The sequence below is a fragment of the Pieris brassicae genome, chromosome 11, assembly GCF_905147105.1.
Source record: "Pieris brassicae chromosome 11, ilPieBrab1.1, whole genome shotgun sequence".
Classification (NCBI taxonomy): domain Eukaryota; kingdom Metazoa; phylum Arthropoda; class Insecta; order Lepidoptera; family Pieridae; genus Pieris; species Pieris brassicae.
Window position 1 is genome coordinate 7,261,834 of NC_059675.1, and position 27,949 is coordinate 7,289,782.

Genomic DNA, 27,949 nt, shown 5'->3' on the forward strand with positions numbered 1-27,949 from the left:
TCTCACGATGTTGCATAATATCGGGAGCATCGGCCTCGTCCTTGAATTGTAAAACTTTCACGACCGATTATTATGGACCATGATGACCCCCATCAGTTTTTGTAGAAGAATTTAATGCATTGTGCGTAATGGTTGATACTTTTGATGCACCGAAAGAATTTTAGATGTTCGATTATTTATATTGCTACAATGACTTCAGTATGAGTCAGCATATTTGAATAAAGTTATTACTAAGTTTTCTATTAATGGGAAATGCCTAAATATTGTGAATGTATACAGTTATGTAACGGTTACAAAAATAATAAGAATCCTATGTATTATTACTATACTTTCGTGTAACTATTTCAGTAGTATTATAGCTACATAGTCTGGCCATAAATACTACTTACATAAAAACTTTTCTTATTTCAACTTTTTAATTATTTTGAATTTAGAACTCGTATATTATTTTAAACCTTCTTTCGATTTGCGCCATTTCACATAGTTTTTCATCTTCATTATCAAATAACAATATGAAAGAGGTGTTAAATAAAATAGGATTGCAGTGATCGCCTTGCACAAAGTGGGTATGGAGCCGTCGCTCACATTCCAGACACTTCAAAAGCTTGGTATCCGCTGTATGTTCGTATATCGTACTATCAAGAGATTTACGATTGCAGAACACTACACTAAGCAAAATGATAAAGTGTACGCTCACAATTCTAAGTTCTAAGAAGCTGCTCAAGTGGTCGGAAAGGTACAACGTGGTCATCGTCCTGCATCAGTGATGGTTTGGTGGAGCGTGTCTTATCAAGGAGTCACAGAACTACATTTTTGTATAAAAGGAGTGAAAACTTCAGCCAAAGTGTATCAAGATACAGTCTTGGATCATGTTGTGAATCCTCTCACCAATACCCTTTTTTAAAATATACCGTGGACTTTCCAGCAGGAATCTGCAACTAGTCACAAGGCAAGCTTGGCTTAAAACCACTGTTCCGGACTTTAGAAGGGCTTAAGACTGGCCCTTATCTATCCCAAACCTCAACCCCTTAGACTTCAAATTATGGTCAGTTTTAGAGGTCATGGCCTGCTCTAAACGACACGGCGACATTGAGTCTTCTAAAAAATCTTTTTAGTAGTAGCGAAATTTCCTTGGAAACAGTGAGTAAATCCATAGATTCGTGACCAAACAGATTAAAGACCTGCCAAAGGTAGCTATTTCTAATAGAATATTTTTTTTATTTTTTACTGAGACTAATAAATGTGTAGGTATACATTTTAATAATATTACTTAACTTCATTAAAAAATGCATTTTCACTTGTAACAGAAGTTATGGCTGGACTAATGGATACACACATACATATATATCAGAAAATTATTACCCTATGGGCGATTAGCAACAAATTTTCTTTATGAAATCATTAGCATTCAAAATCATAATTTATTGCATTTCTTAAAATGAAAAAAGAAACAATGATTTTTCTTATTTTATTTTCAAAAAGCTTTCAATATGTATCACATTAAGTTACTTATAACTCTAACTTAAAGAATCGCTTAAACATTTAGTATGCTAGACAAAGATGAATATGTTTTAACAAAAGAAACCTCAAATTAAAAACAATTCCATAGCGAGTGTAGTTAATTATAAGCTTGTCGGGAGGTGCGTTTCTATTCTTAGCTAGTGCGGATGCCGTCAATTGCTGTTACACGATAGTTGGATATCGGTTGTCGATAGGAACGAGGTTTCTACGGAACTTCCGGAACTACGAGAATGGAAATATTGGGAAAAGAGAATCAGAAACCGGACTACCGACAATGCCCCACATTTCTAATGGCGCGTAAAAACAACATCGATAATATCATATTTGATTTAGGTTATTAAAATGTAAACATAGCTGTTTAATCACATACAATTACTATATACTATATTACTTTTAGATAACAAGTTAAACTGGATTTTTTAAATCGATTTAATGTGTATTATATTAGGGTTTGTCTTAGAGAGATTTGTTTAAAAAAGTATGAATATGTAGTATTTACTTTTCTAGACAAGTACAACTCAATTACGCAATAAAGGTCAGGTGCAAACAAATGTGGCTTTGCGAAAAAATGGCACTTGCGGAATCCTCACTGTCATACCAATGAAAGTTACCGGATTATGTGCTATTGCCAAGTGCGGCGAAGAAAGCGAGCCTCACCGACGGAGCTTTTTCATACAGTCATCTCGCTCTGCCTAGTTTGGCGTGTACTCGTAAGAGAAAGACTATGTACATTTTAAAAGAGAAAGCGGGCCACGTTACGTTTCTCGTTACTATTATCACGGGCATTGAACGTAAACCGGCATCGACTATATGTTTTAGGTCTTTATTATTAAACTTATAAGGTATAGTTTAAAGTGGCTCGAGCCCGTACTTATGATGTTTTCGGTGTTTGCCATTGATACAGAGATGCAAAATTCGGAGAGCAACGAACTGCGGGCGGTGAAAGTGTTGCGTGGTGTAACCTTGAGCCTACGTCGCTTTCGTGGAATTTGCTCAAACGCACCAATACAAAACAAACGTTACAGGTGTTTTGTCAACGTAATTTTGATTGATGTTTTCTCTTGAATTACGTGACGAAATTTAGGACATACTCGAGTATCGTATCCATAAATAATCTTTCGAATTCGTAAACAGTAAATTTACTGAAGAATCGTTATCGATAGAAATTCAGCTTTTATAATTACACTAATAATTATTTTTAAAATAAGTATACTAAGAAAAGGTTCTAATTTGTAACAATGGCTTTAAACGTGCACTTTAAAATCAGAGATCTACGACAATCACAATTATTTAATGATTAAATTTCTCTCGATTTCTTCATAAAAACAACAAAATAATCGGACTTCATTCATGCGTCTCCAAGAATAGCATATTTGCCAATGAGCCTGCGATAATAATGTAACGAGCGAGAACCACGTGCCATTCAATTTGTTTTACAAGCTTTCGTTTCTAATGAAAAACACTTAAATCGCATCACTCTTATTGTCAACAATGTTTTGTAATTGAATAGAATTTTCACTTTTTAGGTCAATGATCAAAGTCTATAAAACGTTTCCCACTTACTAAGAACCTTATTAATAGAAATTCTTAATTTATTTAATGTCTCGTTACGGTGGTATTAATAACCACATTTTTAACTTACGCTTACTCAAGTAGGTCTAAGGTCCTTTACATAGAAATTTATGAAAATAATTATTAGTCTTAATTGAACAAACTCAAAAGAAAATATCCTATCGAGGTCGACTTTCGTGGGGTGTTGGTCCGAATGAAGTTTTAATATAACGAAATAATTGAGTAATAACGCCTATTCATCGCAGCTTAATGAGAGTTTTGACAGAGTAATCAGTGCCAAACTTTTAGATGTAGACCTCGGTTAGCCCGCGGCGAATATGCTCACGGCACCAGTTATTTGTCCGTTTCAATTATATAGTATTTGACAGCTAGATCTACGGTCAAATATCAGCAATCAACTAAATGAAGACATCAGAAAATTCCAGGTTAGGACGTGGAGCAAAAAAGTCTTGATTAGAACATTCAACATTGATTAAGATGTTAACTATGAGGAAGAATTTTTCGCGTGTTAATAATTTAGAAATTAAATTCTATGTTAGTATGTTTAATAACGCAAGTTATGGAATTTTCAAAAAAAAATCAGTGAAATAATAGTTTAATTTAAGCATTAAAACTTCTATTTATGTAAAACATTTCTGTGATACTCATAATACCGAAATTTTTCTCATTAATGCACATGCATTGTGATTGTGATCTCGAATGCTGAGATAGAACTTTCTAACATGCAGTCTGGTGAAATCGGCATCTCCAACTCAAGCAAACGGGCGTGCCACTATCCATATTTTGTTCTTTAGAATATTTATAAAAGAATATTTCTAGAGATTTCGTAAACATCGTATATATTAGAATACTCTTACAATAATAAGTTTGAATAAATTTATGTAAAAATGTGAATTACATTTATAATCTTTTTATAGTTTTAAATAACAATAATTTAATAATATACCATGAAGAACTAATCTAAATAGTATGGTAAAAATTATCCTAATAAGTGTCCTGAAATATATTTATTTTATATAAAAAGAAAATTATATGATATATGAAATAAATTGATAACGACCTTGCGTCGAGTCAGGTGAAGGCCGCGCATTTCCTCCGATCGCATCAGGAGCGTATCGGAGAAAGATGCATCTGGTGCAGTTCCGGTAGACCGCTGCATTCGGTCAGTGGGTCAGTGGAGGGGAGTGGTGGGGAACGGGGCAGAGCTCGCAAGTGGCAGTGTTCGCTGTTCGCCGTCATGCGAACACCCGCAGCGTCCGTGCGCCCGCGCCTATAGCGCTCATGTGTAGCGCAAGCGCGAATTGAATCCACTCATGTGTCTTGTTGGTTGCAGGCCGCTGATTGACCGGACTGCGATTATGAAGACCAGGCTGCTGTTTCTACTCGCGACGCTCCTTTATAAGGTGAGTTTATAAGATAATTTATAGGCGACATGCATCATAATATTGATGACTACAAATTTTGTGGTTAACAACAGCCGGCCATAAACGTTTTAAAGTATGAAATGCATATATGCTTAAAATTTAGTAAAATCACACGAGAATAAAGAAAACATATATATAAACGTATAAAAAATTTGTTAAAAAATCAGTTAATCTAAAGAAATTAGCAAATAGGAGTAGAAACAAATATTCTTAATTACAGTCACTTTGGTTGACATAATTTAGATACAAGACTTTATTATATTGCTAATTTAAATTTACCTCATACATATAGGCAAAAGAGTTATGTTAGTATCGAACTATTTATTGTAGATACAGTAAGCTAACCGTTCGTTAAGCAATGAGGTTTTAAGGCGATCGCTGTATGTGCAGCGTCATAGCGTTTTTCATCAATTACTAGATTTCACCACAACTGTACTCTACATACAGTATTCCGTTCGTCCATACACTACTTTATAGTAGCTTATTACCTCTTTATTTGGTCTTAAACCGACAAAATATAGTTAAAAAAATAAGTTCCTTAACTATTAGAGGCCCTGATAAATGTATGTATTATTTCACTGATATTAATTATTTTATTTAACAGCATCCAACGTATTTATTGATCGCATGTTATTTTTTTTTATTTTGGCAAACAACGCAACACAGATATACCTTTCATAACTACAATATTTGCTCAAGTATATTAAATATATATAAATATTTAAAAGTATATGTAGTTGATCCACTTTTTTCTTAAAATGCAACATTATACTTGGCAACAAAAAGTACAATGATATCACAAAAGTATGTATATTAAAGCTGTAATGATAACAACAATAAAGTTTTTGTAACGATTTCACCGTACAATACATATAGTTATACTAATACATTCAAGACACCTATGTAAGCGTAGCAATTCAGTAGGATAGCCATCCTAGCATCCATCCAAATCATTTGATTCTCACTGGTTTCTGTTGATATAAACATTAAAAGCTATTTAGTGTTCTCTTTCATTTACGCGAAAGTCACACTTACACAAAATTAATTGTTTATGGTTTTAAGAGGTATGATATAAACTTAATAATATCTTGGATCTATAAAATTATAATTTTAATTCGATAAAAATCTGAACTTTTACCGAAAATTACCGGATACAACATTTTTTATTTGATAACCATAATTCTGGCCAATTGATTTTTAATAAAAAAGATAACAAAAAGTGAAAACATTTGCCAAAAATCAAGGTCAGTTACGTAAATTTTAAATGCAATCGACACGGTGTTTATTTCGATTTCTCGTTAAAGATTCTGTTAAATATACGATCAGCATGACATGTCTACCAAAAAGCACTTTCACTGCGGATAAATTTCGAGCTTAATCGATGATATAATCGGTAACAAAATCGTGCAAACGATTTCATTTTCTGCCGTGCTTCTTATTGTATATTATGGTTAGATAATATAAATAATAGTTAATGTTGCTACTATTGTGACATAACGTAATTGAATACAATAGGAATTTAAACGGGTCAGTATCTTATAGATGTTTGGCGGCTGAGTTCTTAATGTCTAAAGATTGAAACATGCAAACTAATGCTTTTACTTTATATCTAAATTTTAAAACACTTTAAAAAACAGTTTATTATTCAATGTGTAGAACACCGCTGGTTTTAATTTTTCGTTTACTTTGAATTTGAGCTATTTTACTTTCATTCACTCTCTTCTATTGGGAGGTCTCTAAATTTTTTATACATACTTAACTTTAAATCATGCAAAGAAAAACACTCAATGTAAAATATAACACAATTAAATTATGTATTAATATACGCTCTCTAATAAAAGGTGTCTATCGATATTAAACGTCGCATACATACCATTAGTTGCCCTTAAAAAATTAAATTAGGCCACAGGTAACAGAAGCCCCTTATATTTTGGCATAAGGGAAAGGCTTAAACAGGAAGCGGAAGTGGTTATCTTATACACGCTTACCAACTGCTGCGTCATGTTTTCGTAAAAACATTGTTAGAGTTAATATCCTTAATGTCTATTAGTCTTTATTTTGATTTTAATTAATGATGCAATGTAGTCACTAGTCACACGTTTTCGATATTCTCTGCACATTTTATTTATAAATTAAATCAACATATAAATTAAACTACGTTTATAATATTGCTTTAATTATTATCAGTTATGTTTTGTACGCAAGCTGAAAGCGCCTAATGTATATCAAGAATTTTTCTAAGAAACCTGTAAGGGCCGGTTGTATTTCCTTTTGCTATTTACAAACTCGAGCAGTAGGTAATTTCTAACTGGTTTAGAAAATGCGATCGATTAGAAGCAAGCGCAAATCTATATTACCTTGTTAGTATAAATAAAATTAAGTTACTGTTTATAAGTAGCTATTGTAAAATGATAATATTAGTATATAATATAATATTGCTGGCTTATTTAACAATCACTTGAACCTGATCTAATATCTGCCACATATAACGCCTAAAAATAAATTTTAATTAATTGTGCTTGTTAAAGCAGTTTAGTACTTAAAATAACGCCAGATAAATTGAATACAAATTATGTTAAATTAATAACAATTCAAATCTTATGCAAGACAGTCGTTAAGACTGTGAAAGTAATTTACTAGGTTGATTAATATTATAATTTTCTTGTGGCATCCATCACTGTAGAAAGTCGGAAAGATCGGCGCAAACGCAGGACGGCCGCGGCGTGTTGCGTGGGGAAGTAGAGTGCGACGTACCCGCACATCGGAATGTGCACTTGGCCAACGATGCATTTATTTAATTGTCTTAAATAGTAGGGTATGGGGTTGAAGTAACATTTACACAAACGGGCGGTCTATATGTGTATAGGTTAACTCTCAAATTTAATATATGCATCAATCAAAATTTTATTATGAAATACTTTATTGATAACTTGTTGGATGTACTTCTCTATAAAATAATATTAGGATAGATTTATTAAACTTGAAATAATCCAATTAATTTTCGTTCTAGGAAGCAAGATGCGATCCGCCAATAGACTCAGCATCACTACCACTGGAGCACCGTGGTGGCGCGTACGGCCCTCCACTCCCGCCACAGACAGATGACCCCTGGCCATTGACCTCACCTGACAGTCCCAAAATCAAACATCTACAAGTCCAATGTGAAAAAACTCATATGCGTGTCAATATTGAGTTCGATAGACCGTTTTATGGTATGATATTCTCTAAAGGATTCTACAGCGATTCACATTGTATGCATTTAAAACCGGGGACCGGGCATCTCAGCGCCACTTTTGAGATCTTCCTTAACAGTTGTGGTATGAGCAGCTCCGCTAACCACAATGTAGCAGCATATGGAAGCCCTACGCCTAGCGGATCGTACGTAGAAAACACGATTATTGTACAGTACGATCCTTATGTTCAGGAAGTATGGGATCAAGCGAGGAAATTAAGATGCACTTGGTACGACTTTTATGAAAAGGCTGTCACTTTCAGACCGTTCCAAGTCGACATGCTACATGCGGTTACGGCAAACTTTCTCGGAGACAACTTGCAATGCTGGATGCAAATTCAAGTGGGAAAAGGACCCTGGGCTTCAGAGGTGTCTGGTATAGTCAAAATTGGACAGACAATGACTATGGTACTTGCAATTAAAGATGACGAGAACAAATTTGACATGTTAGTAAGAAACTGTGTTGCACACGATGGTAAAAGAGCACCAATCCAATTGGTAGATCAATATGGATGCGTAGTTAGACCCAAAATTATGAGCAAATTCCAGAAGATTAAGAACTTTGGTCCTTCTGCTTCTGTTGTATCGTTTGCATATTTCCAAGCTTTTAAATTCCCAGATTCTATGAATGTCCACTTTCAATGTGTTATCCAAGTATGTAGATATAATTGTCCGGAGCCTAAATGCGCTGGGCTCGGTGCCGATTATGGAGTTCCATTATTGGCAGGTAACACATTGGGAGCAGGTGAATATGGTCTCCCCAACGGTGAGTATGGACTTCCTCCATCCCCACACGCTGAATATGGTGTTCCACCTGCATATCCAGACCCTAGGCATCCCGCAGATTCATCAGGTGCTTACTCTGAAAAACGAGACGACACTGTTCCTCCACCGCAAGCACAGGCTTCATCTACACCTAATGCTCCAAGTCCTTCCTCACCATCACCAAATAGAAATGATGAAGACGACGTCAACCTTCCTCCACCACCACCCCCGGGACGACGTGGCGTATACAACACAGTCAAGAGGAAAGATGAAGGACACGGTAATCTGGCAACGTTGGGTGGCCGCCCGCGATCTGTTGAAGATTTACCCGAAACATTAGTAGGTGTTAGAAGAAAACGTGAAACATCGACGCCGTCACGTATCTATAAACGAGATGCTCAAGAAATGACCGACGTAAATACAAGCAGAACGATACAAGTGGTGGCGCCAGGTGATGTTAACTTTGCTTTAAATAATGCTGCTACAAACGAAACAGTTGTGATTCAATCTCCAGCAACTGATCCAGAAACGATATGCATGTCAGTGCCATCATTCGTGGCAGGTTTGGTCATGTTATTATTAGTACTGGTAGTAGCGTCACTGGTAGCTGCTTTTCTCTTTGTGCGAGTGCGGGCGCTGGATAGAAAAGGAACACACGGCGCCACCGCTTACTATGAGACAGACTATGTAAAGCATACGAACTAGATGCGAATGTGTAGGGTGCGAATGTGACGCGTGGACGTTCAAAGAACTCTTCTCAGATCCAAAGAGCGAGCGAGCGTCAGCCACGGCTGGGCGGCGTCACTCACGATGAAAGTGTCACTGACGTGAACGCTGGTCAGTCGCGGAAGAGGTTCGGTGACTTGTGACTTATTTATTTAAAGTATTTAATGTGTGTGATGTATTGTTCGACTGCATTTTGTAAATTATTTTATTCGTGTATGAAACGTTCCCTGTACTGTATTTTTAGTCGTTTTATGTCTGTTGTAATTTTGTAAAGAGTCGTAAATAAGATAATAGATATAAGTTATATACCAATTAAAGTGTCGTGTGAGATTGTTGTAATTATTTTTTCTTTAAATAATTCACAATAAATATATACTTTGAGGGAATCATGCTTTGTGCATATTTAGATGTAGCTGGTTCGATTCCTGGTGAACAATAATTATTATTTCTGATCAGTAGACAGTAGGCACAGAACTCTCAAGTATGCCTTGTTTAATGTTCAAAAGTCTTATAAAAACTATATTTACACTATCCCACTTAAATTATGTTCTAGAAAGAAACGACTCATGAAAACTAAATATATTTATTCATACGACCAAAATAAACTAAATCTTATATAAAAATAAATTTCTACTAAACATTAGTAAAGTAGGCAAGTAATAATTTTTATAAATATATAATTAATTCACGCATCTTTTGTACGGTATGTATAGTATTCGAGATAGTTTACATAAAATTAAATATAGTGAGAATACAACAAAACCTTATTTCCATGGTTTAATCATTTTCTTTTTTGCACATGTTTTACTGGAGTTTGGAACTAAATTCAGTACTGACGACACCACAGATTTAGTTGGACTTTTAAATAATACTTCTAAATTATCTTCATGTTTCGAACAAATGATATCAACGAGATCCTGCACAAATACTGTTTTTGTAAAAATGTCATAATAAATTATAGCAATAACAATGATATAAAATCGTTTCTAGGTACATATCCTTACGATATCTCTATATATTTTTTATTTAAAATTAGTTTCGTTAGATAAGAAAGCGCGAAAGAGTCTACAGCGATAGCGATCCAGGAACAAAAATACTGTTAAGAAGACGGTTCGACTGCAATGTTTCTAGATTTTTCCACTACTTAGAGAACTTTTCAGCAGGCTGTAATATGATTTCTGACCGTTTCAGGAGAGGGTCAAGAAATAAACCCTTGAAGAAATCTACGGCATTTTCTATCCGATCCCCTAGCTCGTAACAATACTAAGACTCGTTACAGGAAATGGACAAAGTCTTATTTCTGCCTTTTAATTCCTTTAAAACAAAGGTTAGTTTTTAAAGTCATATTAATAGTTACTCTAAAAATATATCAACGTATTACCGTTTTGAAAAATGGAGATTCAATTGCCCGAGATTTATTTTTATTCGGCTGCAATTTCTGAGCTCGTGGCCTCTGTAGTGGTTTTGGTGACTTGGGCATGGTAGCAGCATCAAGATTACCTCTACTCTCTGTTTGTGTGTATTTTGACTTCATTTTAGTTTTATTAGTTTTCACATTGGTCTAAAATAGGTAGGAATGAAGTAGGAGGTAGGAGAATTATTGAAAATACTTATAGCCAACTCTATGGTTTCTTAATTCAGTGGGTAATGTGTGTTTTAAGGCTACCGAAGTTGCGACCACAGCCACAACAATCCATAAAATACACGCCTAAAACATCTTTCACGTTTTCCTCTTTTTAGAGGGTTACAGGGCACTTGAAAAATTTAATATTATATCATCATACTTACGATATTCTTTTGATAGCGCGTTGGCTCCTGATAAACTTGATTGGATTTTGACTCTAAACCAAAATTGTTACAAAGACGTGGAATTCTTAACCTTGTCTCAGATTGTGTATGTTTGCGTTCTTTTCTTCGCCTTCGGGTTCTTCGTTTTGAGTTGCCCTCGCTATGTTTTGGATGCTAAAGAATTATATTTTTAAGAATATTGAAAAGCCATGAAAGGTATGAAATTACAGGCTGTAATACATTTTTGCGGTATTATTTTAAATATGTTCAATTCAACATCACAATCCTGATATTTAAAAATAGAACTATGTATATGTATTGTAATGTAATTTTTATGGCATTCTAAAAAAATCCCAGATCCCAGAGCTCCGTTTATTGCTAAACGATCACAATAGACAGTATATATGACAACTTACACATTTTAGAGCGAACACATGTCAAGCATAAGCAAGAAATTGCCGTAATAAATATTAAGGCGCAAGGCAAGGCAGAAGGGCAATTCTTATCAACACGTTTAATACCTGTATCGGCGGCAACGCTAAAAGCCTGTGGCGTGGAGTCAATAAAGGATCCTGCGGCGGCCTGTGACAACGCACTGTCGATGCTGCTTGCTGCGTTGGATAACAAACGGCTGAGCTCGCACTTTGCCGCTGACGTAGCTAATATAACAGGCCATACTTATAGCAACCTACATTTTTTTTCAATACTTAAAAGATTGATTTTTTACACGATGTGTGTCTCTATCGGTTATTTAGCACGGGGAGTATTTTGAAAAGTTGTTTGCATTAATAGGGAGGAAAGAAGGAGTTGTCTACTTAAAAAAAATCACAACCCCTTTCAAGATTCTACAAAAATATACATTAATAAAATATAAGGATGTAAGAGACAGGCTCTTACATGGGATTCACCTGGATCGAGATGTGAGCTTCCCGGAGCTCCTTGAGGTAATTGCTTGGGTTCGTCATCACCTGCAGCATCTTGATGAATATGAAGCTTTATCTTATTGCGCACTAAATGCGGCTTTATTTCATCAAACCACACGTCGCACAACTGAGTGAAAAACATAATTATATTTTTTTTGTCGTTAATTTCCATGTGTAGGACCTACGAGCGCAGATTACTGCTGTAGGTAACTAACGGTGTTTATTAGCTTCCTAATATTTTTATATAATATGTTAGATAATGTCATGTTAGAGCAATATTAGAGAACTATAATTTTATGTTTAAATTTTTAAACCTACGGCACGTTGCCTTAATGGAACTAAAATTAACAAAAAACAAATAAAACACTAAATTAATCTTAAATAATACTTATATGGTCTAGAAAATTATAGAATTATTATAATAAAATAAAAAGGACAGAAACCTACATTGACTAAAGCATTTTCCAGTTCATAACGCACACTTTTAGGAATTTTACTTTTACTTCTTGCTTTTGAATTTTTATCCGTCACATCTAAGATTTTGGTAGTTCGGGTAACGTTATCTTTACCCGCTACTACCTTTTTCCCTACAACTTGAGCCATTATTGTTGCATTGTTTTCTTATATGGAATCAAAATAAAATCTTTAGAAGTTTGTAAGGCATGGATATTTCTCACAATATTTTAAATAAGTTTTGACACTGTTATATTGAATGACTTTTACCATAGATAACATGGAAATATTTTTGGCACCTTCAATAAAATTCCATAAGCAACCGAAAAGAATTTTTATTGCTCTTTTTCTTAAACAAAACTATTAAATTGGATTTATAGATTTTGAATTAGAGGGTAGATACAAAAAACCTATTAAATACTTGATCTTCGCCAAAAAATAATAGTCGTATTTTGGAGCCAAGACATATCGTTCATAAACACGTTGAAAATAGATTTATAGGCCATCATGGAATTTTTTTTGTGGAAAGCATTAGCTCATACCTTTTCAAAAATACTGATCGACCTACGAAAGAAGTTTACTGCGGAGAAAAAAAGTGACGTAATTAATGATGTCCTAATCTACGGAAGTAATGATACCGAGGAGTGGAAAAAGCAAGTAGGTCTCAACAACCTTTTCTGTATTTTGTACATGATAGTTCATGCTGCAAGAACAATTGATATATCTATTCCAAGTCTGGAAAGTGATTCCATAACGAAATCTCTGATACAAGTGAAAATAAAAAATAATGTGGAAATACGGCTAATTGTGCACAGATATGCTGAATATTGCAACTTACAGAGCTTAGCAGAAAACGGCATTCGCGTCAAAGTTATAAATTGTACAGTGAAACTTGAGCATGAATTCATAATAATTGATGAAGATTGTAGTGATTCTGTTGTTATTTTTGGTTCATTAGATTTTGAAGTGAATCGCGTTAACTGCTCCAGAGACATAACTATTCTATCCTCCGATGTTGCTCTTATTTCAAGTTTACAGCGCGAATTTCTTAGAGTGTGGTGTTCGGTGGACGACACTCAAATAAATCAATTTGACGATATCGACGACTAAACATATATTATTCTTGAAACTATGTTTAATATTAATTGATTAAACCTTAATATTTAAATGCGTAATTGTAATTTTAAACATATAATAATAAAAGTCAATTTCAGAAAAATACCGTTTTTATTCTTGCTTTAAAAAACAAATTTTGTTTTCATCAAAAACCCATAATTTTAAGGCAATTCCCTCATTATTTGTACTCGAGCTTTTATCATGAGAATTGTTTTCTATGCCAACTTCAAAATAATAAATCCTATTTATAAAAGATATGCTTACAACAAATAAAATACTCATTTATATACATAATATAACATAATCGCTGAACTGGAACTGTACAAAGTTTAATTTAATTATTTAGATAATTAAAAATATAAAAACTATTGTTAGCTAATTTTACTATCTTATCACAATGTGTGTAGTTAAATAAAGTGTACCAGAATTATGTTGAATGTCAAAATTATAAGGGATTAAGAAGCCTTGTTTTAAAATGTCATACATAATACATATTTTCATCTTGTTTATAAAAAAATTGGTATGAACTGTACTATTATAGCATTTGAAAGTATAAGTCACAGTTAATAAAACAGGTAGTGATAAATTAAATATTATACTAAAATATACAAAAGTTACATATTCCATTTTGTTAAACTATATGTGCATATAAAAATATTGAATTTACAATATCTCCATTACAGGTAAAATTATTTAACATATAATGAGACCATTTTCTTTGTTTTTAAACACACTTTCCTATCTTTACTCTTATATACAATAAATTATAACATTGATAATAATGCAGAAATTTTGAGTGACAATATTTGTATTTAATTGTTTCTTAAACAAATTAATATTGAATATGGTTTTGTTGCATTTAAGGAGAGGCTTTTACTGTTTAGACCAGTGGTGGGCAAACTTTTTTAATTGCGGGCCACAAGGAATAAAATTCTAGAGGAAGGCCACAATTATAAAAAAATGCATTGTTGTTAAAGCTTTTAATTATAATATTATAAAAACAATACAAATAGAATCGAATTTTTATTCTCGACTGTCAAAACGGAATTATAAAGGGCCATAAACTATCCTTGCTGATGGACCCTGTCCAGGCTGGATTAAATACTTTCGCGGGCCGTACTTTGCCCATCACTGGTTTAGACCAAGCATATTGATAGACATTCCAATTTGAGTTATCAAAGTATAATGCATACATAAAATAAACAGAATATTGTGTGTTATGATGTGTTGTCATTAAAGTTAATTCTGTAAATTGAAAATAAAAGTGTGGAAGTTTGATAGTTTGATTAGAGGTGGCACTCACATAAAATATTTGTCACTCATATAGATCTCTATCATTTGTCACTGAGATGAACTGTACATTCAAATTTGCATTTATTATCGCAGTGTGTCTAACATCCACTCTAAAAATGGTTTTCTAGTCATTTATAACAGAAATTGACTGTCATGCATCTAATTCCGGGTCACTCATTATATCCTGTGTGCCTGTGGATTGTGGTGATAGCTCAGTATCATTTGTTCCTCTAGGAGAATACTGAGCATATTCACATGGCGAGCTTAAATTGTCAGGAGAGGCTGGGAGCTCTTCATCCATTAATATTGTAGCTGGTAAGGATGCTGACACTTCTTGTATCTGGCTTGTATATACTGTAAACAACAAGTCTTACTTTGAAAGGTTTTATTTAGTATAACATACAGTTTATATAGTCAGGGTTTAAAGTATAAATGCAAAATAAGAGAAAGATTTAGTAGCAATATTATGACAGCAAGATGTTGATGTAAGGACAAAACACTTTAATAAAGTTTGAGTTTCCTTAAAAAGGTAGCCTTATCATTTTCTTATCTATTACACGCAACCCATGCTAAAAGAGAGCTAAGAGTAACTGAAAGAAATGCATAAAAATATAAAAGTGACCTAAGTATAATAGTCTTAATGATAAAAATATTTTAATTAAAAAGTTATGTAAAGATTACCTTTGAGACTCGGTGACTTATAATCTGTACTGAACCCAAGAGATTCCTCCATGGCCTCCATTGTAAGTGAATCAGTATCGAGACTGTCCATAGAACCTGAACATGACGGTGAACTGCTTGGATTCATATTAAGTGTTAATTGTAGGGTATCTATATGTGGTAAGTGTGGACGAACCTGTAATTTTAAAAATATTGGTATATAAAAGCACAGCAATTATTAATAGTATTAGGTCAAAAATGTCTTTCAAATAGATTTTATTTACCTTCAATCCATCTGCCCTATGTGGATTTCTGCAACCTTTACATTTACATTCGGTACAAGGCTTACTCTCAACATAACAGGGGCAACGCTGACCACAGCAAGTAAGTTTACCCGGAGTTGCTGTAGCATTACCACAACGGCAACCTTTTCTTTTACTACCAGGGTTGCGTGATCGGTTTGAAGGCTTCTTAAAGGGAAGTTGATTCATCTGTAAAAATAATAATAAAGTAAATTGTTAATTTTTCATATAGATCAAAATTACAATATGAAAGGTATATTAATATTTGTAAGTGTATTTATTCTTACTTTGCCATCTAGTAAGCTATTCTCACTTTGTGTTACTTCTGTGTCATCAGCATTTTTTCTTTTAATTGTTATTTTGTTGCCAGATCCTGCATACATAACTGAATATAAAGGAGATCCATTGGATATATCTCTGTTATTGGTGGTGCATTTATTAGATGACCTTGTTTCTATACTAGTTGATGATGAAGTGGCCTGGGTTTGAGTGGATGAAGAGTTATAGACACATGGCAAAATACTATATGCTGATTTTGATAGGCCAGCATTACACTTATAATCATCATCAAAACGGGCCCCCTCTCTTATCAAATCTATCAAACCTGAACTAGCAACAACACCACCATTTTGCCCAATTACTGAAGCATCTTCTTCTACTAACACTCTGTATGTTTCTGTATCCATAAAATACTCACAAAGTTTTTTGTAACATTGAAGAAGAGTCCTTAACAAACTGTTGTCGGTATAATCCTCATAATCCTTACACTCACCACAGGAGGGCTTTAATTTTTTTCTTCCACCTATGCAATTTTTACACACATGGTGCTGGCAGTTGGAACTTTCAGGAGTATAAGGCTCTTTTAATAAATTTCCGCAGACAGCACATGATAATGATTGTCTTAAATAAGGAACAAGACGATATAAATCGGACCAAGAACTTTTATCCGCTGGGTCGGCTAACAGTATTAATCTTGATGTTGATGTATATAAACTTGTAGCATTCATCTTCATTTAACTAAAGCGCGAATTTCGCATGAGAAACTGTTGTAGTCCATTTAATATACACCAAAACACAAAATAACACTTTGGCCAAAAAGCCGCTTCGCAGTTTTGACTAGTTTACATTTCAAAATCATTAAATGTCATTAATGACGTCTGGTAGTAGTCTGTACATATCTCAAATAGGTATATAGATAATAAACAGAAAAAATCCTTTATATATATATTTTTTTTTTCAAATTAAACAAAACTATAATTTTATCAGCGACGAATGAGCCCCAAAACAGTTCTTGTGAATTTTTCATTCATGTTTTCTTGTGCTTGTGTTTTCCTTTGCTTTAATTAAACTTTTGAGTGAAAATTTCAAAAATATGTGTTTATATTATTAAAAAAAGTCCAATGATCGGCATGAAAATAACTGTAGACCTATTTAATTACGCTATTAAATACGTTAAGTTCAGCATTTCATGTAGGTAATATTAAATTAATTATATTTTTATTTTAGAGATAGTATTTATATAATAGACGTATTTGAAAGACGCGTGTCGATCGACAAGAGTACGGCTAATTAAAATCAAAATCTATGTATTTTAAATAATTTATAATTCAATTATATTAGTTTTTAAAAAGGACCTAAATGCTTTGCGAAATTCGCAACTTGGAAGGCTCTGATACTAAAAATTAAAGCTAGCGTCACACGGCTCAGTTTATCCTTATAGAAACGCAAAAGATGCCTCTGCCTTTCATGCTTAATATTGGCTTATTTTCTGAATATTTACATAGACGTGAATTAAGGAGTGACTGAAATTACGAGTGCGATGGAGAGGCAGAATCTGCACATCACTTACTAATTGAGTATCCGAGATAGACAGTAGACAATCCACTCCAGTAGATACGATCTGTTACAGAAAGCAAACAAGAGTATAATTGAGAAAAACTTCAGCTCACTGTTAGCAGACCAGGAGTCCCGACTCCCGTTGGTATCTGCTGGAGTTTCTATGTAGGGTTTCAAAAGATGCTGCAAGCGAAAATGGTGACAAATAAAACTGTGTTTTGCAAAATAACTCTCTAGCGTTTTGCAAGCTGGCACTAAAAGGTTACAATAAAAAAACTCTCTTTTCGTAGTTTTTTATAATATTTTTTTTTGTAGACAATAACTCAATATCTATATGGCACTGCCGCGGTCTTCCTGACTTTAGTTATGCATAATATAATTAAATAGATGATTGAGATTGAGGGTGAAAAACCTAGAAAGTATTCTTTTTCGTAATTACATTCATTACTAATTAATCGGTATATATTCTTTAGATTTTGACGTACGCTAGTCATAGCTCGCGCTAAGTGTCGTTTCAGAATGTTACGGAAAAGCAAGTTTCTTGATTTTGATTTGTTGATTCGCATCTTTATTGTATAAAATTTTAAGTAATACATATTTTTGTCTTATTAACTGAAATCGCAAAATATCGATCCTTTACAATGCTTAATGGATGTGAATGGCAAATAACCAAATATAATATTTCGAAAGTTGATCTATAACATTATATTCTATTTTTTATTTACATGTCCAGGTAACGTATTGCAAAATTATTATGATGAAATAATTTCATACGATATTTGACACAATTAACTAATAGAGTCGTTAGAGATATCATAATAAAACAGTCAATTAAGTATCTATCTAAAGTGTGTATTTATAGGTCCCTCAAAAACAAAGAGACTTATCAAAGTACTCTAATACACGACTTGGACAAATAATCGCACAACCAATCAGAACATACAGATAGGACGTCAATTACACTAGATATTTGACTGTGACGATGTTGGTTCATATAGCCATTGTCTCAAAGTAGAATAGGTTTCGTTGATGGACAAGAGCTGATAAAAGATAACCGCGACAGTAGCATTTGATCCTCTGTATGGAAAACATCTCTATAGTGGTTGTCGGTCGGGAACGACCTAATTGAATCAATTGAACAAGCGTCTTCCGTTAATTTGCGGGTCTGTAGAGTGCGTGTGTCTGCTAAAGTTTGTGTGATGCTGGTGATGTGGATACCGGAGTTCGATATTCGATGATCGTTTACGCTGACTTTAAAATGAACAGGTAATTTAATTAGTTTATCTGATCAATGTCTTGATGATAATAATTGCCATTATCGAACTGCAGTTAGAAACAATGCTAAGATTATATTTTACCTACCGAGAAAAGCAAAACATAATAAACACACAGCGAAGTAATTGTTAATAATAACTATAAATAATTCATAACGGTACCGTAATCGCTATAAAATATAAAATAATCATAATATATAAACAGTATGCTTGAATTTTAAAATTTCTTTGTTTTTTTAATAAGAACTGTAATGCTAACTTGTATTAATATTTTGTTATATATTCCTTAAATAACAAATATAGAATGGACGTGGAGATTTGTTGGAAATTTTAAGAAAATAATTCTGAGATATTATAAAAGCAGTTTAATGACGCCTGATCGAATTATATTACTCTCCTTTTAGGAAATCTATATTTATTATAAATCTATATGTATTGGTAATTTTTTAGTAGTCTGAATATAATACATTATATTAATTGAGGCACACCTCTATTGAAATTATCAATATAAGTCGTATAAATGAATCATATATCAAGATAACGAAAAATTCGGTAAATAATCACTATTTTCCGTTAAAACAATGTGTTCATAGAATTATATTTTAAATTCTTATCATAATAGTTTATGAATTTAGTTTGTGTGTGTGTAGATATGTCATAAAATAATTTTAATCAGATTAAATTTAAATATTTATGAGATGACTTTGAGATCAACACAACCAACCAACCAACACAAATTACACATGTTTAAGTACAACTGTCAACTAGTGTTTAACTAACATTGTACATATATTTTAAGAAAATTTGGCAACAAGTAAAGTCAATAGTGAAAACAATTGCTAAACGCAGACTCGGTCAATAATTTCCTCTTGATTAACGTCGCTAGGGCGTTGGCGCATCATAAAGATCAATCAGACAATTGAGGCCGTTACGGATAATGCGCAGGAGTGTCCCTAACAATGTAGGTACAGCTTCCGTTAAAGGACATATTTCATTCGAGAACTTCCACTGAAAGTAAACATTTATTTTATAAGAACTTATTAGCGTTATATGTATCTGCTTTTCGTATCAATACTCCTCAATACGATTGCTGCATATTTCGTAGTAGTAACGGGCCTAATTATAATGATTATCAGCGAGTAGCGCTGTGGTTTTTCCTCTAAACACTACTTTCAGGGTACTTTCAGGGCTTAAGAAGACAATTAAAGAAATTAATATGACCTTTACCAATTAAGGAGTTCAGACCCCCAGTGTTCGCAAGTGATGTACGTTCTAGATGATTCACAACTCCATATAATATTTTGCAATACCTATCTAAGGATACTTATCTAGATTTGATATAGTTTTCAATCTATAATAGTTATATAAAGTAATATAAAGAATCTGTTATATTGAGTTTGGCAATATATAGTGCATATGTACATATTATAACAAAACTCGTAGTAACGCGTAGGTACTTATTAGTTATCATACTTTAATGTATCTTTGTTATATATAGAAATCATATTTTTTGTAAAATTTATTAACATTTAGGAATATCGAAAATCATAAAATAAGTTGCCTAATGTAACTAAGAGACTTGCTCAGTTGTTCCAAAATCATAAGGGCTAGCATTTCAATACGTTTTTGACATAAATGAGTCATAGTTCCCGCTCAGTCTTAACTAACTAGAATTTCTTACGAACTAGACTACGGAGGCCTCAGGTATAATAATTAATCAAACAGTTTTATGACAAAGTTAACGAAGATTACCCGCGATAATATAAAGTTGCTTTATAGTGCTGTCTGTGTACTTAGCCTTGTATATTTTTATCTTCAGAAGAGCCAAAATACTGTGCGGCAACTACTATCACCTAATCAATGCTCGGTAATATTCTAAATCCGTAAAACATATGTTTTTGCTACATATGTAGTAATAACATGATTCCAGTAAAATTGTAGAGAAGCTACACAATCCATAAATGTTTGATGGTCGTCAGTAGGTTTTTATGCTATCTCATACAATAGTTCTCGCTGTCATATCACGAGGATGTTCCATTATACTCTGCACTATTATTGCATTACTTCAGGACCGCTAATTTGATATTAATTTAGCTATCATTATTTTCATTATATAACGTGACGCCAAGAATAAAGTTATTCTACAATGTCAGCGTGTGACGATGGAAAATTATAGGGGCCGATGTGTATGTAAACGTAAACACAGTATTTTTCAGGAAATGTTTGAATAGAGATTTGTCATTCACTAAGTACTTGCTTTATATTATAATACAATAGATACTCGAAATTACTGTTTATGGTTTATTACGTGGCCTCATTATTAGATTATTTTCAGCAATAGATTAATTTTACTCTGATTTATCTGATTAGGTTCTCAAATTATTATACTATTAATTACTCGATAGTGAAATCGACAAGTTATCGACAATATTTAAGTAATTTCAATAATCGATTTCCTTAATTCTTTTGTATGTATTTAAGTTTTAAAAAATCGCGTTAAATGAATAAATGAATTTCTTTGGAATTTTACTGTTGCAATCCCGTAGCCTGTCAAAAGAAATAGGACATATTATGATTCTGGTACATTCAATAACTTTTTTCGTCAGAAACAAACCCAGAATCTCCGGGTTATACAGCATGTCTGATAACTAGTTAGTCACACAGGTAAAACGGTTATTTTGGTTTAAATAATTGATAAACCTTTTCCGGACTACATTATAATATTACTAGGCCGACAACAATAGGTTTATTTCTTTCAGGAGCGAAACAAGTATTACGCGCTTAAGATATAACTCGTATATGAAAAGTCTTCAATTTCTAGAATAAAGGCGTAGAAACTTGAATCGTGTTTAAACAAGGGATCATAATTACTGGTACTTAGCAACAATTTCCTTTGCTTATTTAGATAATGCAAATAGTACGTGTTTTATAGAAGCGTTAACATTTCACAGGTGATTAGTGATATGTTTAAAACATGAATAACCATTATAATATAAAATAGTGTATAAAAAAATCGGACCTACCGTCTATATTAAGAAAGTAAACGAAATACTTAAATAGCTTCTTCTATTATCTAAATAGTTAAATAGATTTCTGATAAATTCTACTAAGTTTATGAAGTTTCAAACTGTTATCAAAGGTGATTGGTGTACCGTCATAGAAATGCGGTCGTTGGTAGCCCACCTAGTTGCCTAATACTGTTTATATTACGGTGCAAGTGATAAGCACATCAAGACACGCGTCAATATCTATCATAGATACGTAGTTACGTTAAAATAGTTCAATTTTTCAAGTTAAATTCCATTTCATTTTACAATGGCATTAAAATATGCATATATATATAACGAACATTTATTAAGTATATTTTCCTTTTATTCTATTACGATCCACGTTTTCTTAGTACATATCTTATCTCAACCAGTAAATACCACAACTCGTCTTTGTTTATTTGAACTTCTGACCCGCGGACTGCATTCCGATAACATCGGCAACCCTTTCTCAAGTCAATAAATATTATTTTTTTACAGATTACAAACATGTATTATACTGGTGTTATTCAGTTCTGTATCTGCTAAGCAGATGACGGATATTGAAGCTCTTGCATCAACGCCAACTAGATGTACCTATGAATATGCGTATGATATGTACGGGGCCCACTGCGGTGGTCTCAGACTAAGTAAGATACCAAGTCTTAGAGCTGGAATAGAGGTAGGTTTGACTATAAAGATTGATTATTTATTCACGTGTTATGGTTCTAATACGTAAGGTTATAGGCATGAACACGTAGATCTGAGTAGAATAGCCAAGAAACTAAGTACTATTTACAACCGTGCTTAAAAATCAATGATTCTATTTTCAAAACACTAATGTTGATTCGGTGTTGTCACACCCAAAAAACAATACAGAATATTACGAAGAAAAGACAAGTAACACTTGTCTTATCGACAAAATTTAAGTAATTTACTTTTGATTTAAATTTTAAAAGTTAAATTGGACGAACAATATTATCTTCATCATACGTTGTTCAACGATAAGCATTTTTATCTTGACATCGCATCTTATCTTGAAGTATATTCCTAGTCACTGGTAAATTAGAGAATGTAAAAATGAATTTAAAATTTGTAAAATCTAGCGTGTTTTAGTAACCAGTATTTCAACGTAACCCACGGCGGGAATTTGAATGAAGTATTGTGTCTGTTTCATTGATTGTTCCTAACTGTTGTATATTTAATAAATTATTCGAAGATAATTCATAAAATTTTAACGTTAAAAATTGATTTGTTATTTCAGATCCTTGACTTCAGCGACAATAAACTACAAGAAATTCACGATGACACATTATCTTCGTATACCAGCATAAAGTTCCTATATCTGTCAGAAAACCAAATATACTCTATCGACGAGAATGCATTCTACTACCTAACTAATCTCCAAACTCTAGATCTGTCTAAGAACGTTATTCTGACCCTGCCAGAGTCGATTTTCCACTTGCCAACCTTGCGTAATCTATATTTACACGGAAACCCACTGCTGCATATTCGTTTAAGCAACCTTCAATTGACTAAGCCTATAAAAGCCCCTTTAGAACTTTTGGACTTATCAGAGTGTAAGTTAAAAGCTCTACCGGACTGGGGTATTTTGCCTCAACTACTTCTATATAATATCTCACACAATCCTTTAACTTCTCTCGAGGCCCAGCACTTTAGTTCTATGTGCAAGTTATCAAAAGTGGATCTGACAGAATCTATTGACAGTCTACAGTTATGCGACATGAGAGCAACAATATCGTGGTTTCAGCTCAAGAACATTTACTTTCAGTTAGCAGATTACACCAGGCTTAATTCTCGAGGTAATTTTCATATAAAACACATACGCCTAATAAAATTTTATAGCAATTGCGTTTGAATTTAGTACAGTAATACCCCGGACTGAGGTGGGACTGAGCGCTATCCGCGTAAGTCGAGTTCGCGTAAGTCGGGTTACAATTTTGCATATAAAGACGTACAAAGTATGTTTAATTGGGACTGGAGACTAAATAAAACAATAATTTTGGAAATAATTAGTATCTTATTCTAGATAATGTGACAAACTATATTAATAGAGTGTATAAACACAATCCGAAGTTATTTTGATGTAGAAGGTTTCATAAATTGTTACAAAGTCGTCTGACGAGTCAATGATTTTTTCTTCTCCCGTAATATCTCCTCGTAGCATCCTAGTATTTTTTTTTATTCCATGTTTTGTAACAAAAATGCGCTCTTCATTGGAGTCTATGCTTTTCATAATTGTTAACCCTTTTTCAATCGAACTGAGGGCTTCTGTCAAGTTTCCCTTGACCTTGACTGCGCGGCGCTGAAACAAAAAACGAATAGACGAGAAAATTAAATCGCGTAACTCCGAATTCGCGTAAGTCGGGGTACCTATTACTGTATTTATATTTCATCACAACAGTCTGTGTATTAAAAGATGTGAGGCGCCATTGAGGTATCATGATTGGTTGATCTTAATATCAGATAACATACAAGATACTGATAGGCTAGTTCAAATTTTATCAAGCTTCTTTAGTTTCTCTTTAATAAATAAATCAATGGCGCTACAACCTTTTTAGGTCTGGGCATTAGATTTCTGTATCTGTTTCATGATCGTTTGTTAATCGAATAGGCAAGTAGGTGATCAGCCTTCTGTGCCTGACGCACGCCGTCGCCTTTTTGCGTCTAAGGCAAGCCGGTTTCCTCACGATGTTTTCCTTCACCGTTCGAGCGAATGTTAAATGTGCACATAGAAAGAAAGTCCATTGGTGCACAGCCGGAAATCGAACCTACGACCTCAGGAAAGAGAGTCGCACGCTGAAGCCACTAGGCCAAGACTTCTCAGTTTCTCTTTATTAGTCAGATAAATATTATGTTGTAATATTGTGTATGTAAAAGTTGTATATATGCGTGGATAAAACATATTTTTCGCCTAAGGTCTACTGAGCGACTGGTTCAATTGTTAAGTCGTAATTTTTTAAAGATATTCTGTCATAATTATATAAATATCTATCGTCTAGTATTTCGTTCTTTTCAGAGTTTGAGCACTGTACAAAAGAGGAACTGCCTAATAATCTCAACATAACATATCATCAATGCCAAAATCAATACACACAGGTGAGGCCGACTTTTTTATAATATGCTGTGATAATAACAAAATATGTCCTTGCCCTATACTACCAACTTGAGTTGATCGATAGCCTTTAGGCTGATTGAATTTTATAATTTGCGGCGAAAATATCTAAATAATATTTTTTTGGAACTTCCACACCAAAAGAGCTACGTGGGTAACACTGAAAATGTTTAGAACGGGCCAGTTCTAAACATTTTCAGCTAATTTGCTAATGGATTTTTTTTAAATTTAAATTTTAGAACTCATTGATAACCTTATGTAGTATATTGCATTCATTTGTCATTTGTTTTTGTGAATTGGCGGCAAATCTAAAACTCTTGTTACACGTGAAAATGAACCTAACGTGGAAAAATTTTCGGTAAATGATGTATTATGACTTTCGATGTGGTCTTACTCAACAACAAAGCTATAATAGGTTGCGATTAGCATTTCTTAATGATGCCCTATCTCGTGCCACTATTTACAATCGGTTAAACGAGTTAAAGCGTGGTCGAAGCAAGGTTAGGTAGGTAGGGTGGACTCAATTTCCGCACTTAAACGCGTAAACACGTGACGCGGAATCTCAGGGATGATCCGCGTAAGGGACGTCCTTTAACAGCCACTACTGAAGATAACATCAGTGCTGTGCGACGCATGATAGAGGAAGATAAGAGAAGATAAGAGACCTATCAGCAGATACGGGCAAGCCTAGGCATTGAGTCAAGTTCATAAAATATTACACGAACATTTAGGCCTAAGGAAGCCTTGACCAGATGGATTCCCCATACTTTAACCGATGACCAGAAACACCTTCGCATGGATTGGGGAATATTTGACTATGGCAGGTGTCGAAATAATGAGTCATCCGCCAGACAGTCCTGACCTGGCGCCCTGTGACTTTAACTAAAGATAAAATTCGAGGTATTCGCTTTACGAGCCCTAAAGATGCGGTGAAAGTGTACGAAAATGCCATAGAAGAGACCCCTAAGGAATAATGGGCCCACTGCTTTTCTCAGTGGTTTTACCGAATTCGACGATGTGTAGAGAGGAACGGAGATGTCTTAGAAAAACAATAAAAGTATTGACAATATCCACATGAAGCCGTTTTTCATTTTCTAAACATTTTCAGTGCTACGTAGGTATAAGGTATGAATATTGTAATAAACATATTAGATTAATTATTCGTTAATAGTTTTCATTATAGAAACCTATACAAACTTTTATTTATAGTTTTATTGGCATAAAATATTCAAATTGAACTTTCATAATTTCAAGAACTCGCCAAAACGGTTCTCTCGCAAGATGGCGTGGCAAACACCTAAATAAACATCAAGTTTTTACATGTAAATTATCATTCTAAACCAACACAAATATGTTCCTACCTATATTTCGATGAAAAACAGTGTCCGATGATTAAACATCAAGTTAGCATTAGGATTTAATGCTAATTTAATTTATATTTTTAATTGTACGGTACGCCACGGCCCATTTTACTAATCATGACCGTTTTGTGCCATGTGACTGGCGCATAAAAATCTATATTGATATTTTAATAAATTAAACATTATTTACAAGTCATATTACTCCATAACACTTTTCAAAGCTTTGGTATACAGATCACTCTTTCAATCAATAACATGTTATTTTTTATGTTCTCAAATTCACACCTTGTGTATTAGAACTTATATAATTTTACTCAGTAAAAAACTAGTTACAATTAGTACCACACTTGGTACCGGTATATTTAGAAGTAAAGGAATCTAAGATTAATTTTTTTTGTCTAATTTTCAGGCTCAGATAATAAAGTCTTCACGTCGTACATGGCTCACCATCGGTGGTGGCTTGGCAGGATTCCTCGTAGGATTTGTCTTATTCCTTTACGTCATGCACAGACATAACGTAGCACAAACGAAAAAGCTCGATAAGGAGACTAAGAAAATCCCTCCAGATGGCGACAAACAAGCATCTACCGTCCTTTTAAATGATGTAGCATAACTTAAAGGCCTACTTTTCTATTAAGTTTCGTATTAGTCATATGCGCCGGCCAAAATGGTTTACATACATACTTTATAAAGTATATAAAAACTAAATCTATTCTATCAGTCCATTTGCACTTATTTAACTGAATTGCTCTTTCGTCTCTTTGATGAAGAGTGAGTATTTTAGTGAATACGATGCAATAAGACTGATTTTTTTTAAATAAGTAAATAAATATATACCCATATTGGAACTTCAATGTGTTAGACGACTATTGAGCATTGAACGACCTATCCCAAAGAGTTTAAGTTATTTTCCAGAAATCTTTATTGCAATTGTGTAAAAGATATTTGCTACTAACCTTAGTCATGTGACTGTGTAAGAAAAAATATTTTACCCATAGGAGTAATGAATATGCGAGGCTTAAAAGGCTGACTAGAATAACATATTTCAAATATTGGTGTATAGGTGTGCCATGTTTGCGTAACTTATATAATAATATTAGTACCACTTTAATATAAGTTAATTATGGATTTTAAATGAAGTTAAAGAATCTCCGCGTTTACAGAAACACCTCATGGTTTAATAAAAATTATTGTATAATATAAAACAAACATAATTTCGTATTGATTTAATTAATTTATATTTTCAAAAACGTCTGAACGCAGGTGTGGAAATTTACTTGAATAAGAATTTAATTTATTAACGGATAGATTTTGTTTTGAATGAATTGGATTGTTTATGCCAAAGAAGTTATGTTTTTATAAAGGACAGTTTAATATTAAGTTTAAGGGTTAATATTCACTTGTGACATGTTTAACTAATTCTCTGTGATAAACATAATATTATCAAAGATTAAAAATATTTTATTTAGCCAAGCTGTTTTATTTTCTTTGACAATCAACATCTTGCCTCTTACATATAAAAGTATTATGCTCCAAATATC

The 27,949-nt window shown here is 33.3% G+C and overlaps 4 protein-coding genes and 1 long non-coding RNA gene across 6 annotated transcripts; 3 read left to right on the forward strand and 2 right to left on the reverse strand.

Moving 5' to 3' along the window:
- Positions 1 to 4,337: 4,337 nt before the first annotated feature.
- Positions 4,338 to 9,570, forward strand: LOC123716191 (cuticlin-4). Its single transcript, XM_045671802.1, has 2 exons — positions 4,338 to 4,496; positions 7,528 to 9,570. Exons 1-2 carry the CDS (start codon positions 4,407 to 4,409, stop codon positions 9,217 to 9,219), a joined length of 1,782 nt encoding a protein of 593 aa, XP_045527758.1. The 5' UTR covers positions 4,338 to 4,406; the 3' UTR covers positions 9,220 to 9,570.
- Positions 9,571 to 9,815: 245 nt separating this feature from the next.
- Positions 9,816 to 11,184, reverse strand: LOC123716245. Its single transcript, XR_006754530.1, has 3 exons — positions 11,029 to 11,184; positions 10,622 to 10,801; positions 9,816 to 10,157 (listed from the first exon to the last, which is right to left on the reverse strand). It is a non-coding gene; the product is annotated as an uncharacterized LOC123716245 (long non-coding RNA).
- A 1,626-nt stretch (positions 11,185 to 12,810) lies between these two features.
- Positions 12,811 to 13,526, forward strand: LOC123716358. The gene has a single exon (XM_045672061.1). The coding sequence runs from the start codon at positions 12,912 to 12,914 to the stop codon at positions 13,512 to 13,514; it is 603 nt and encodes a 200-aa protein (XP_045528017.1). The 5' UTR covers positions 12,811 to 12,911; the 3' UTR covers positions 13,515 to 13,526.
- Positions 13,527 to 14,237: 711 nt separating this feature from the next.
- Positions 14,238 to 16,879, reverse strand: LOC123716645 (E3 ubiquitin-protein ligase MSL2). 2 transcript variants are annotated; one of them, XM_045672490.1, is made up of 5 exons: positions 16,473 to 16,581; positions 16,063 to 16,148; positions 15,758 to 15,964; positions 15,495 to 15,669; positions 14,238 to 15,167 (listed from the first exon to the last, which is right to left on the reverse strand). In XM_045672490.1, exons 3-5 carry the CDS (start codon positions 15,962 to 15,964, stop codon positions 14,965 to 14,967), a joined length of 585 nt encoding a protein of 194 aa, XP_045528446.1. In that variant the 5' UTR covers positions 16,063 to 16,148; positions 16,473 to 16,581; the 3' UTR covers positions 14,238 to 14,964. The 2 variants fall into 2 exon arrangements, with proteins under 2 accessions (XP_045528446.1, XP_045528445.1); XM_045672489.1 differs by having other exon boundaries at positions 16,063 to 16,879.
- Positions 16,880 to 18,530: 1,651 nt separating this feature from the next.
- On the forward strand, positions 18,531 to 27,876 carry LOC123715945 (toll-like receptor 2). Its single transcript, XM_045671332.1, has 5 exons — positions 18,531 to 18,877; positions 22,413 to 22,593; positions 23,176 to 23,734; positions 24,952 to 25,031; positions 26,818 to 27,876. The coding sequence occupies exons 1-5, from the start codon at positions 18,846 to 18,848 to the stop codon at positions 27,019 to 27,021; spliced, it is 1,056 nt and encodes a 351-aa protein (XP_045527288.1). The 5' UTR covers positions 18,531 to 18,845; the 3' UTR covers positions 27,022 to 27,876.
- Positions 27,877 to 27,949: the final 73 nt, after the last annotated feature.